This window comes from Saccopteryx leptura, chromosome 10 (assembly GCF_036850995.1).
Source record: "Saccopteryx leptura isolate mSacLep1 chromosome 10, mSacLep1_pri_phased_curated, whole genome shotgun sequence".
Lineage (NCBI taxonomy): Eukaryota > Metazoa > Chordata > Mammalia > Chiroptera > Emballonuridae > Saccopteryx > Saccopteryx leptura.
Genome location: NC_089512.1, coordinates 76,304,044 through 76,318,450, shown reverse-complemented (window position 1 = coordinate 76,318,450; position 14,407 = coordinate 76,304,044). Strand labels below are relative to the sequence as shown.

The following is a 14,407-nucleotide window of genomic DNA, read 5'->3' as shown; positions in this document are numbered from 1 at the left end:
AAGTTTGCTGGCTCCAGCAAAGGGTTACTCACTCTGCTGTAGCCCCACGGTCAAGGCACATATGAGAAAGCAATCAATGAGCAACTAAGGTGTCGCAATGAAAAACTGATGATTGATGCTTCTCATCTCTCTCTGTCCCTGTCTGTCTGTCCCTATTTGTCCCTCTCTCTGACTCTCTCTCTGTCTCTGTAAAAACAAACAAACAAACAAACAAAAACTCTAATGTGCCTGAAGTGGGGAGAATTATTATAACTCACAGGATTGTCTATCATAGGTCTAAAAGAACTCTCAAGTTTAGGTGAAATTAAAGGACTGATTAGCAGAAAGAGAGAGGTCAGAATACCGTAAGGTGCAAGCCTGGGTAAAGGGCATGTTGGAGCCTTGGATTGGGGCCTGAATTTGGGAAGGTATTTTGTAATGGTAATGAATGTATACTGGTTAAGACTGTAGATTCTGGTCATTGGAAGACCATGAGCAAGTCCTCTGATATCTCTGCTTCAGCCTCCCTTGTGAAATGGGGATAATAATAGCATCCTTTTCATAAGGCTATTGGAAGGTTAGCTAGGCTATCAAATATAAAATGCTTAGAAGAGAATCTGGCACATACAAACACCATATAAGTGATAGTTCTTAATTTTGGGCATAACTTGGGGTGTCTCCCAATTCTTAATGACCACTCCACCCACAGCCGGACCAAGCCACCCTCACCCTCAGAGGGATGTTTCCAGCATTTGCTTGGTCAGTGATGCCCTCACCTCCTTCCTACATGGATTAATTAATTGCTTCAGGGGCTGGCCCTTGAACAAAGTCAGGCCAGTCAGAGGCCTGACTCTTGAAATTGTGAATTTGAAGGCAGTAATAAGAAAAGGGGTAAGGGGAGAAGGGACAAAGAGTTGAGAGAGAGGTTGTCTGGCCGATGATTTCTGCTTGGCCATAATGGTAACATGTACAGCCATGCGGCAGCCATGTTTCCCATGGGAGAAGCCAAGAAAACTGGTTTGCAGACAAAGAAGAAATAATGAGTGGGACACACAGAGTTAAGAGAGGAGGGAAGTCCTGACACTTAGCAGCCCCTGATTCCAGTTCATTCTTGGGGTACTGCTGCATCTAGCCCATGGGCTCTGTGAGACACTCTCAGATCCCTAGAATCAATCCCCATCATTACATCAGCTTCCTCAAGTTGATGCCTTTCACCTTCAATCAAAATGCTCTACCCATCTTTTAATTCAGAGGACAGAGTAAATTATGTATGGATGGCATGTATATCCAGGAATTTCTAATTATGATATTTACAGGAGGTGATGTTCAGCCATATAGGTTGAATTGCACACCCTACGAGAATGCAGTGTGATGCCAGAAATAGAGAAATTGGGGCATGCTAAGAGAAGGGAAGCCGAGAAGCTCTGTTTCAGTATCATTTTATGAATTGGCCAATATCTGAGACCTTGATATTTTATTTAATTTTGAGTAGATGAGCTATTTCTCACTTTTCCTCAGTATTAGCCAGGCCAGTATGAGGCAAAAAAAGAATTTATTTTTCTTGGAATCCAACTAAACTGAGGGAAAAGCAGTCCCACAGCTGAGTCTCAAGAATAAATGGATCCAGAGACCTAAATAGTCTGAGGATTTCAGTATATTCCGTGTCTTTGTTTCTCTGTCTCTGTTGGCTTCATTTTTTTTCTTCTTTTCCCTGCATGGAAAAATAAAAAATGGCTTCAGACATCTTTCTACCACTAACAGGCATAGCCCTGTTGGTGTGTAGTCCATAGGTCTCAGGAAAAAGATTCAATGGTTTAGTTGCATCAGACATCCATTTCTGGACCAATAACTCACTATGGCCATAACAGGCTGAGAAATGTGATTGATTCTGTTTAGGTGAAAAGCTCACTTCCAGGACCACCTAACTCTGGCAAGGGGCCATTGGCACAAATGAGCCCTGCAAAAGACAGTCAGTTGCAAGGAGAACAGGAGATAGTAGTGGTGCCACTGGTGGACAGACGCTCCCATAAAGATTCTCTATACCCTAAATGGTTGAAGGGATCTTCCACCTACTTTGAAATTATTCTCCATTCTCTATAAATAATGACCAAGATTCACTTTAACTGCCTACTTCATTATCTAAAAAAGTCTAGTTCTAAGTTTTTACTTAGATCCTACTTGGTATCAGAGTATCTGGTGGTATGGGCTAGAGAGAGAGTTCTTTGATCTACTGTAAAGAGATGAGCAACTTGGCTCACTAGATAACTGTTGTTCATCCATGGTCTTTTAAAAACTAAATATCATGTTAAATCTCAAAGTAAACAAAACAACTAAAAAGGTGCCATGACATTGTTTTTGAAGTGTGTGCACATGTGTGTGTGTGTGTGTGTGTGTGTGTGCACATGCACTATTTTCTTTAAATGGGATGAATACTTAGTTGGGGATATCACAGTTGCCTAAAGGCAGGGAATGAACCAAATGACCTTTTCTGGATAATTTGCTGAGAAGACACTGAGTTTACAGAAGTAAATTCTAAAGGCTTGTTGGTATTTATTCCCACGTGAAACAGGGTTTTCAAACATAAGAGCTTTTTACAGTACCTTTAGCCAAATCCATAACTGCATACTATTTTTAACCACCAGACTGACTATTGTAAACTTTGAAGGTATCCAAAAATAAGATATAAAACATTTCAATAAAACTGCTTGACAACAAATGGGGATTTCCATGCTTCTTGGAATCTCTCTTCAGTTTCTCTTCCAGTAGAATTCCTTTCCATGTGTCCAAGTCCTGAGACACTTCTTTCCATAAAGAGAAAGGCTGAATGCCAAGCTCTACTGTCTCTGCCCATCCTCTGTACCATCTCCCACAGCCTCTACCCTCACATGCACACATGGCCTGTTGTTACCATAGGAACCAGTAAGACCAGTTATTTAAAAGTTTGGTATTTTATTCTTCATGGATGTTTTTCATATTAATTATGCTTTTAAAAATATTGCATAAAGTATATTTTTATTAATGCATTTGTTACCCCACTTTTAAATTTTACACTTGAGTTGAATGCTTCACCTTTGTCCCAGCTCTGATTTTTAGACAGACTTGCATTAAGGGTCCAGTGTAGCCTCTAAACAGTTCCTGAGTCTGAATTTCCTATCTCTAAAACAAGGGTGATAACTGAAATGTCTTACGCGGTAGTTTTGAGGTTGAATGAAATAGTACATGTAATGTGCTTAGAATACTTGACACAGCATCAGCAAACAACACATACTGCTAATATGACTACTGTTAATAATAACACACATGACAGAGAGAGCAACTATACTTCAGCAAATAGTGATCAATAGTAAGGTATAATCCCAATGCTGGAGAAATCTGATCTACCTGGGATATTCAGACACACAAACAAATCATCACCATTCAACAAACCATTACAATTGAAGTTTCATACGTGGCATGATGAAAGAACACAAGTGGGGCAGACTGACTGCTAACCTTTCAGAGAGGGAGTTTTACATTGTGTGCTGAAGGGTGAGTCGGAGGAGAGAAGAGAGCTCATTCCAGGTGGAAACATTAGTGGGTACAAAGGCAATAGGCCGAAAAGAGCCTGGAATACTTAGAGGAAATATTCTCTCGCTGTCCTGGGGTGTTCCAGTGGAAAAGATGTTGAAGGTGAGGCTGAGAAGAAGGGTATGGTTTATAGATTAAGAGCCTTGGATGTCACTGTAAGAAGGTTAGCTTTTGTTTTGGGGACGATGGGCGATACTATTGAAGGGTTTTGAGGCTCTGTTTTGAGATGCTCATATATAAGTTTTAGAATGGCAACCACATGAATAATGAACCAGAGAGGGGAGGGACTAGAGCCAGGGATACCCATTAGGAAGCCATTTTGAGATTCAGGAGTAGAAGATGAAGGCCTGAAGCAGCGGTGCTGGAAAGCAGTAAAACCACAGGCACATTTAGGGGGTGGAATTAGTGAACTGAACTAGGGGATGGGGAGTTAATGGGAAAGGTTGGGAGGAGGAAGGAGAAGTTGAGAATGATTAGAAAAGTTCAGCCATAGTAACTAAATGGAGAATAGTGAGGAGCAGTAAATGTAGGGATATGTATATATGTGAAGATAAGGAGTCAAATTTTGAACACATTCCACTTGAAATGCCAGGGACTGTCCAAATTGAAAAAGTTGGAAATCTCAGTCTCGGACTCAGAAGAAAGGTGAGCTGGAGCCTGGGTAGTGATTGGTGTGTGGGAAATGCCTGTACTCTCTCTGGGACAGCTGCCCCAACACAGGACGGTGGAGGCCCAATCAGAGTGATCATCTGCATGGTCCCTCATCTCTGCTTCTTGGTTTAATCTTTTGATGGTCCCTTAATAATCTGTCTCTTCCTCTATGGGACTTTGGCTTGGTCCCCTAGCAGATGTCCCCAGCTTCCTTACCCGGGCTATTTGGTCTGCCATTTGGAGTCGTCCATCCAGCTCCCGTCGGATCTGTGCCGCCTGCTCATCTGGATTGTCCAGCTGTGAGAAAGAACAAACATGGAGTTTTAGTCTGAGTCACAAAAGTCACTAAACTCATACCTTTCCATTTACACCTCCCACTCTATTCCCCATGGATAAGTTTCACTTAACGTAAAGATTCTTGTAACAGGCAAGTCCAGTTTGAATAAAATCCCAACTTAAATTCTTTTAGGCAGTGTGAAGCGGCTGGCAGTTGCTAAGAAAAATATCTGAATGAGCCTGTACAAACATTGCTTCTGAACTGCTGGGCAGTAGCGATTCTAATGAGGCCCCATGCAGCACCTCTGTTTTGGTCCAATGAAGAAAGTGCTTACACGGCAGACATACAAGGAAGGAGATGGGACTGTAACTGTTAATAATGCATGGAGCAGAGTGTGTATCCATAGAGCCCACATGGCACATCTTTTGCTACTCTGCCCCTGGACCATGAAAGATTTATCAATCATTGCTTTCCTTCTCACTGAGCCTTTCAACCAGTACTCCGAAAGGCTACTTTCTCTCAGCTGGTATTGGTATCTAAGCTAAAATCTATCCTTGTCTTTCATGGTTGTTAGAGCAATTAGGATATGAGGATCAGAATACCCAAGCATAAGTAAATCCAGATAATTCCCTAACACCTCTTGTTTCAGTTTTCCCATCTATAGAATGAAGAAGGTGGAGAGTAATGGCGTGGTAGGAAGCGATACTGATAAATCTCCCCCAAAACTCAACAAGATCTTCAACCAGAAACAGAAAAACCTATCCTTGGAGCCTCCAGATGTTTCGCAATACACCCAAAGATATGGTCGAGAGAAAAATTGGCTAAATATATAATCAAACCCCAAAGGAAATAGGGAGTAAGAAATGCTCCGCCTTCCTCACTAACCTAAATAGGGCTGCTTTCACTGGGAACTGAGAATATAGAAGCTAAGGCAGGCAAAGGGGGTGAATAGATCCAGGCCGCGGCACAAACAGCCGAACCAGGCTGTGGCATGGAGATCCAAGACGAGGAAAAACTGTGCCTGTGGCAACCCAGTCAATACAAGCTAAGACTCGCACCAAACCCAGACAAAGAAAGACAAGTGGGGCAGCCATTTTCCCCGATCTCCTGGTTGGTGCGCGCAGATAGTGGGCGAGAGATTCCTCCGAGCACATCAGGAGTGGGCACCCGTGTTATCCCACAGAGGGGCAGAGTCAGGGGCCTTTGTGTGGGTGGAAAGCAGAATCTCGGGCCGCCCCAGCACCCTGAAAAAGCCGCACACGGGGAAAGACCGAGAGCCAATTCCAACACTGGAACTTTTCCGTGCGGGCAGAGGTTTCACTCAGAGGGTGAGTCGGCTGGCCTGATATCCTGGTCGGCGCGCACGGAGAGTGGGCAAGAGATTTCTCTGAGTGCCTCAGCAGTAGGCACCTGCCCGAGTTACCAGACAGAGTGGCAGAGCCAGAGGTCTTTGAGTGGGCAGAAGCCCCGCCTGATTGTGCTAGCAGCTCTGACTGACTGAGCCATACCCAGAGCCCTGTGCTGAGTGGGAATAGAGTGGGGAGAGGCCAGCTCTTTGAGCCTCTTACTATCCAGGCAGAGGCAGCAGCAACCCCATAGCTGGATTCTCAGGCTACTAATTCAGGAACGAAAGACTAGGAGAGAGGCTCCAGGAACATGGACTCTCTCACTGTCGGAGCCTATAAATGCTAATGAGCCTCGACTGCCAATGAGACTGTAGCACAATACATGACATCGCCATAGAGACTTATCAACTGCAAACCTCTACCTGAGCATGCCAAAGGGGCAGAACCCAGGGTACAGAGTCACCGACCAGGAAGAGGGAGAGAAAAGAAAAAGCAAGAAGATAACCTCTCAAAATCAAGAATAATATGCAGACTTTATAATCTATCCCATTTTATTATATTTGTTCATTTGTTTCTCTTATCTTCATTCTTGATTTTTTTTCTTTTTTTCCGCCTCCAATTTGGTCGTTTAACTCTCTGCCGGTCTTACTCTCTCCTCTCCTTGAACTACACTACCCATAAGTGTTACATCTCCCATTATCTTTTCTTTCCTCTTCCTTTCTCTATATGAGGGTTGCACTCCAAAACCCTTAACTCTCTCTCTCTCTCTCTCTCCTCTTTTTTCTTTTTTCTTCTTTTAGTGGTTCCCTCTTTTTTTTCTCTCTCTCTCTTTCTTTTCTCCTTCTATATTAGTTTATTCCTTTCTCCTTTACATCTCCTCTCATTCAAACCTCAATAATGAACAAGTTATCTTATCTGGGACTCAAACTTATGTTGTGGCATTTTGGGGGGTTTTTACTTCACCTTTATAACTTACTAGCAGTGCTCCCATCCCTGGCTCTCCATTTTATCTAGTTCCTGTTCCACTAAATACAATAGTAATTTTTTAATTTGTCCCCCCATTTTCCTGTTTCCCTCTTATTCCTCTAATCATAACTCTTAGTCAACCAACACCTAAAAGCAAATTATTTTATTTTTGAACCAAATTTTTTCCTTATTTGCTTTTTCTGGGTCCATATCCCCATTTCCCCCCCCCCTTTATTACTTCTCCCCAATTCAGGCCCTCCATTACAGGCATTGTTTGTTCTATTTAGTACAATATAATTCACAGTTCACCACAAGATTTTCTCAAGAAAGAGGGGAGAAGAGAGGAGAGGAAAAAAGGAGGAGAGGAATAATTTCCTTTTTTAAAAATTTTTATTTTATTTTATTTTTATTTATTTCATTATTAATTTTTTTTAAAAAAAACAACTCTTCGATTTTTTATTTTTTTAACTTTATATTCTTTATTAAATCTCATTAATACTATCAACAAAACAACCCTCAGATGCCATTAAGGAAGAGAAAATTGAATATCATGGATACAAAAGAAAGAGAGGTAACACAGATAGATGAGGAAAAATCTATGGAGAAAAAATTTAATATATTGGAAACCTTGGAGTTAAACAACAGAGAATTTAAAATAGAAATCCTAGAAATACTCAGAGATATACAAGAAAACACAGAAAGGCAATTTAGGGAGCTCAGAAAACAACTCAATAAACACAAAGAATATATTTCCAAGGAAATTGAAACTATAAAAACAAATCAGGCCCTGGCCGGTTGGCTGAGCGGTAGAGCATCGGCCTGGCATGCGGGGGACCCGGGTTCGATTCCCGGCCAGGGCACATAGGAGAAGTGCCCATTTGCTTCTCCAACCCCCTTCAATCCTTCCTCTCTGTCTCTCTCTTCCCCTCCCGCAGCCAAGGCTCCATGGGAGCAAAGATGGCCCGGGCATTGGGGATAGCTCCTTGGCCTCTGCCCCAGGCACTAGAGTGGCTCTGGTCATGGCAGAGCAAAGCCCCGGAGGGGTAGAGCATCGCCCCCTGGTGGGCAGAGCGTCGCCCTTGGTGGGCATGCCGGGTGGATCCCAGTCGGGCGCATGCGGGAGTCTGTCTGACTGTCTCTCCCCGTTTCCAGCTTCAGAAAAATACAAAAAAAAAAAAAAAAATCAAACAGATGAAAAATTCAATTCACGAGCTGAAAAACGAGGTAACAAGCTTAGCTAATAGAACAGGCCAGATAGAAGGTAGGATTAGTGAAACAGAAGACAAGCAACTTGAGGCACAACAGAGAGAAGAAGAAAGAGACTCAAAAATTAAAAAAAAATGAGATAGCCCTACAGGAAATATCTGACTCCATCAAAAAGAATAACATAAGAATAATAGGTATATCAGAGGGAGAAGAGAGAGAAAATGGAATGGAGAACATACTGAAACAAATAATAGATGAGAACTTCCCAAGCCTGTGGAAAGAACTAAAGCCTCAAATTCAAGAAGCAAACAGAACTCCGAGTTTTCTTAACCCCAACAAACCTACTCCAAGGCACATCATAATGAAGATGACACAAACCAATGGCAAAGAAAAAATTCTCAAGGCAGCCAGGGAAAAGAAGAATGCAACATATAAAGGAAGGCCCATTAGATTATCATCAGATTTCTCAACAGAAAATCTACAAGCTAGAAGAGAGTGAATCCCAATATTTAAAGTCCTGAAAGAGAGGAACTTTCAGCCATGAATACTATACCCATCAAAGCTATCCTTCAAATATGAAGGAGAAATAAAAACATTCACAAATACAGAAAAGATGAGGGAATTTATCATCAGAAAACCCTCACTCCAGGAATTACTAAAGGGGGTTCTCCAATCAGATACAAAGAACAAAAAAAAAAACCAAAGCCACAAGTAAAAGCTCCAAGAAGAACACAATAAAACCAAATTTAAACTGTGACAACAACAAAAAGAAAGGGGGAGGGAGAGGATGGAGATTAACAGTAGCAAAGGACGATGGAGTGCAAAAGTACTCACAAAATAGTGCACTACAATGAACAGGGTAGGAACCCTTTTCATTACTTAAAGGTAACCACCATTGAAAAAACCACCACAGAAGCACATGATTTAAAAAAGATAACAACAGAGGAAAGATGTATGGAATACAACCAAATAAAAACAAAAGATAGAAAAAAGAAAGAGAAGGATCAAACAAGACACAAAACTAACAGAAAGCAATGTATAAAATGGCAATAGGGAACTCACAAGTGTCAATAATTACACTAAATGTAAACAGATTAAACTCTCCAATAAAAAGGCACAGAGTAGCAGAATGGATTAAAAAAGAAAATCCAACTGTATGCTGCCTACAAGAAACTCATCTAAGTAACAAGGATAAAAACAAATTCAAAGTGAAAGGCTGGAAAACAATACTCCAAGCAAATAACATCCAAAAAAAAGCAGGCGTAGCAATACTCATATCTGATAAAGCTGACTACAAGACAGCAAAAGTACTCAGAGACAAAAATGGCCATTTCATAATGGCTAAGGGGACACTGAATCAAGAAGACATAACAATTCTTAATATATATGCACCAAACCAAGGAGCACCAAAATATATAAGACAGCTACTTATTGACCTTAAAACAAAAACTGACAAGAATACAATCATACTTGGAGACCTCAATACACCGCTGACGGCTCTAGATCGGTCATCCAAACAGAGTATCAACAAAGATATAGTGGCCTTAAACAAAACACTAGAGCACCTGGATATGATAGACATCTACGGACATTTCATCCCAAAATGACTGAGTATACATTTTTCTCCAGTGTACATGGATCATTCTCAAGAATTGACCATATGTTGGGCCACAAAAACAACATCAGCAAATTCAGAAAAATCGAAGTTCTACCTAGCATATTTTCTGATCATAAAGCCTTGAAACTAGAATTCAACTGCAAAAAAGAGGAAAAAAATCCCACAAAAATGTGGAAACTAAACAACATACTTTTAAAAAAAGAATGGGTCAAAGAAGAAATAAGTGCAGAGATCAAAAGATATATACAGACTAATGAAATGACAATACGACATATCAGAATCTATGGGATGCAGCAAAAGCAGTGATAAGAGGGAAGTTCATATCACTTCAGGCATATATGAACAAACAAGAGAGAGCCCAAGTGAACCACTTAACTTCACACCTTAAGGAACTAGAAAAAGAAGAACAAAGACAACCCAAAACCAGCCGAAGATAAGAGATAATAAAAATCAGAGCAAAAAGAAATGAAATAGAGAACAGAAAAACTATAAAAAAAATTAATAGAACAAGGAGCTGGTTCTTTGAAAAGATCAACAAAATTGACAAACCCTTGGCAAGACTTACCAAGGAAAAAAGAGAAAGAACTCATATAAACAAAATCCAAAATGAAAGAGGAGAAATCACCACGGACACTGTAGATATACAAAGAATTATTGTAGAATACTATGAAAAACTTTATGCCACTAAATTCAACAACCTAGAAGAAATGGATAAATTCTTAGAACAATACAACCTTCCTAGACTGAGTCAAGAAGAAGCAGAAAGCCTAAACAGACCTATTAGTAGAGAAGAAATAGAAAAAACCATTAAAAACCTCTCCAAAAATAAAAGTCCAGGCCCTGAGGGCTATACCAGCGAATTTTATCAAACATTCAAAGAAGACTTGATTCCTATTCTACTGAAAGTCTTCCCAAAAATTGAAGAAGAAGCTATACTTCCAAACACATTTTATGAGGCCAATGTAACCCTCATACCAAAACCAGGCAAGGATGGCACAAAAAAAGAAAACTACATACCAATATCTCTAATGAATACTGATGCTAAAATACTAAACAAAATACTGGCAAATCGAATACAACAACATATTAAAAAAAAATACATCATGATCAAGTGGGATTCATCCCAGAATCTCAAGGATGGTTCAACATATGTAAAACGATTAACATAATACACCATATCAACAAAACAAAGAACAAAAACCACATGATCTTATCAATAGACGCAGAAAAGGCTTTTGATAAAATACAACACAATTTTATGTTTAAGACTCTCAACAAAATGGGTATAGAAGGAAAGTATCTCAACATGATAAAGGCCATATATGATAAACCATCAGCTAACATCATATTAAATGGTACAAAACTGAAGGCTTTCCCCCTTAAATCAGGAACAAGACAGGGTTGTCCACTCTCTCCACTCTTATTTAATGTGGTAGTAGAGGTTCTAGCCAGAGCAATCAGACAAGACAAAGAAATAAAAGGCATCCATATCGGAAAAGAAGAAGTAAAGGTATCACTTTTTGCAGATGATATGATCCTATACATTGAAAACCTATACAAAGAATCCACAAAAAGACTACTAGAAACAAGAAGCCAATTCAGTAAGGTCGCAGGATACAAAATTAACATACAGAAGTCAATAGCCTTTCTATATGCCAACAATAAAACATTTGAGAACGAACTCAAAAGAATAATCCCCTTCACGATTGCAACAAAAAAATAAAATACTTAGGAATAAACATAACAAAGAATGTAAAGGACTTATATAATGAAAACTATAAACCATTGTTAAGGGAAATTTAAAAAGATATAATGAGATGGAAGAATATACCTTGTTTTTGGTTAGGAAGAATAAATATAATCAAGATGGCCATATTACCCAAAGCAATATACAAATTTAATGCAATTCCCATCAAAATTCCAATAACATTTTTTAAAGAAATGGAGCAAAAAATCATCAGATTCATATGGAACTATAAAAAACCCCGAATAGCCAAAGCAATCCTAAGGGAAAAGAATGAAGTTGGGGGCATTACAATACCTGACTTCAAACTATATTATAGGGCCACAACAATCAAAACAGCATGGTATTGGCAGAAAAATAGACACTCAGACCAATGGAACAGAATAGAAAACCCAGAAATAAAACCACATATATATAGTCAAATAATTTTTGATAAAGGGGCCAACAACACACAATGGAGAAAAGAAAGCCTCTTCAATAAGTGGTGCTGGGAAAACTGGAAAGCCACATGCAAAAGAATGAAACTGGACTACAGTTTGTCCCCCTGTACTAAAATTAACTCAAAATGGATCAAAGATCTAAACATAAGACCTGAAACAATAAAGTACATAGAAGAAGACATAGGTACTCAACTCATGGACCTGGGCTTTAAAGAGCATTTTATGAATTTGACTCCACAGGCAAGAGAAGTGAAGGCAAAAATTAATGAATGGGACTACATCAGACTAAGAAGTTTTTGCTCAGCAAGAGAAACTGATAACAAAATAAAAGACAGCCAACTAAATGGGAAATGATATTTTCAAACAACAGCTCAGATAAGGGCCTAATATCCAAAATATACAAAGAACTCATAAAACTCAACAACAAACAAACAAACAATGCAATAAAAAAATGGGAAGAGGATATGAACACACACTTCTCCCAGGAAGAAATACAAATGGCCAACAGATATATGAAAAGATGCTCATCTTCATTAGTTATTAGAGAAATGCAAATCAAAACTGCAATGAGATACCACCTCACACCTGTTAGATTAGCTATTATTAACAAGACAGGTAATAGCGAATGTTGGAGAGGCTGTGGAGAAAAAGGAACCCTCCTCATACATTGTTGGTGGGAATGTAAAGTAGTACAACCATTATGGAAGAAAGTATGGTGGTTCTTCAAAAAACTGAAAATAGAACTACCTTATGACCCAGCAATCCCTCTACTGGGTATATATCCCCAAAACTCAGAAACATTGATACGCAAAGACACATGCAGCCCCATGTTCATTGCAGCATTGTTCACAGTGGCCAGGACATGGAAACAACCAAAAAGCCTGTCAATAGATGACTGGATAAAGAAGATGTGGCACATATACACTATGGAATACTACTCAGCCATAAGAAATGATGACATCGGATCATTTACAGCAAAATGGTGGGATCTTGATAACATTATATGAAGTGAAATAAGTAAATCAGAAAAAAACATGAACTGCATTATTCCATTCGTAGGTGGGACATAAAAGTGAAACTAAGAGACATTGATAAGAATGTGGTGGTCATGGGGGAAGGGGGGAGAGGGAGAGGGAAAGGGGGAGGGGGAGGTAATAGAAGGTTACAGAGGACATTCTGACTTTGGGTGATGGGTATGCAACATAATTGAACGACAAGATAACCTGGACTAGTTATCTTTGAATATATGTATCTTGATTTATTCATGTTGCCCCATTAAAAAAATAAAATTATAAAAAAAAAATAGAATGAGGTGGGTGGTTGGTTATGTGACCTCTATCTTTTTCATATCATCCTGTATGAAAAAGATTGGCAACCATTTCTGTACAGTGCCATAAAATCAATATGGTAGGCTTTGAGGGCCATAAGATAGCTCTCTGCTACAATGACTCAGTTTTCCTAATGAAGTGTGAAAACAGCCAGAGACAATATGTAAATGAACGAGCACTGCTGTGATCCAAAAAAGTTTGTGTACAACAACAGGTGGTGGGCTGCAGCTGCTGATCCCTGCCCTCTGAATTACAGTCTCCTTTAATGCCCAAGCAGGACTAGTGCTATTCTTCAAACTGTAATTGAGTCTGCTTTGTTTAGTCATTTATGACTTATTTTAATCACAGTAAAGCTTAACAAATAGAGAAGAATAGCATTCAAGCAGGATGAGCTGTATTCCTCTTTTTTGTATATATTAACTCACAACAAAAAATAACTTAAGAAGTCCATGAGTTTTCTAAGTCCCTTTCTTTTAAAAGCCACTTTTATTCACAAATTGGAAAATGATGAAATTTTTATTCAGAAATTTGAAAATAGGAACCCAGCTTCATGCTAAAAGAGAAAAAAGAATCTCATCTATGCTGTTAAATAATTTAGCAAAGAAGTGATTTATACTTAGATGTAAACAAGAACACTAGAAAAAGTGTGGTCATACTTTTGAAGCATCATGACTAGTCTTCTTTGTTGTGTTTTATGAAGCATCTGGATTTATGCTGTGCATTTTAAAAATCATTTTTTATTTTTCAATTACAGTTGACATACACTATATTAGTTTCAGGTGTACAACATAGTGATTAGACATTATATAACTCACTAAGTGATCATATGCTGTGCACTTTTTATACCGTTTAGTTCACGAGTTGCCATATCTTCTCCTTTCCACAATTTTGAGAAGCAGGACTATTTTCAGACCATAAAGACTGCAATGTGGGCCATATCTTCTATTGTAGCATATCCCAAAGGGTGTTCTTCTGAACATCTACCTTATTGGTTACTCCAGAAGAATGAATTCCAGAACGAATCCAAAGAAATGGTCAAATAAGTTTGGGAGAATTCTATGTTGAAATGCATAGTCTCTGAGAAGTTATGCAGTAAGGATATCTGTCAGACTTCAAACAATTCAACTATTTTTTTAACTTAAAATTTTCATTTTTTGCATGATGTCCATGGACATGAGTTGGAAATCCTGTTTTAAATAAAGAAGGCCAACTGAAAACAGTCACATTGCTGACCAGTGGTCCATTGGTCACTGCTTGCCATGAGGTGCACATGAGAAACATGGGA

General features: G+C 39.2%; 1 protein-coding gene across 20 annotated transcripts in view; it reads right to left on the bottom strand.

Annotated features, from left to right (window-relative positions):
* The window catches only part of CADPS (calcium dependent secretion activator), a 598,625-nt gene that overhangs the window by 303,047 nt on the left and 281,171 nt on the right, over nucleotides 1–14,407 (bottom strand). For all 20 annotated transcript variants that reach the window (XM_066352056.1, XM_066352057.1, XM_066352051.1 and 17 more), the window contains exon 4: nucleotides 4,414–4,494. In XM_066352056.1, coding sequence (XP_066208153.1) covers nucleotides 4,414–4,494 — 81 coding nt within the window. The remainder of the gene's footprint in view (nucleotides 1–4,413; nucleotides 4,495–14,407) is intronic.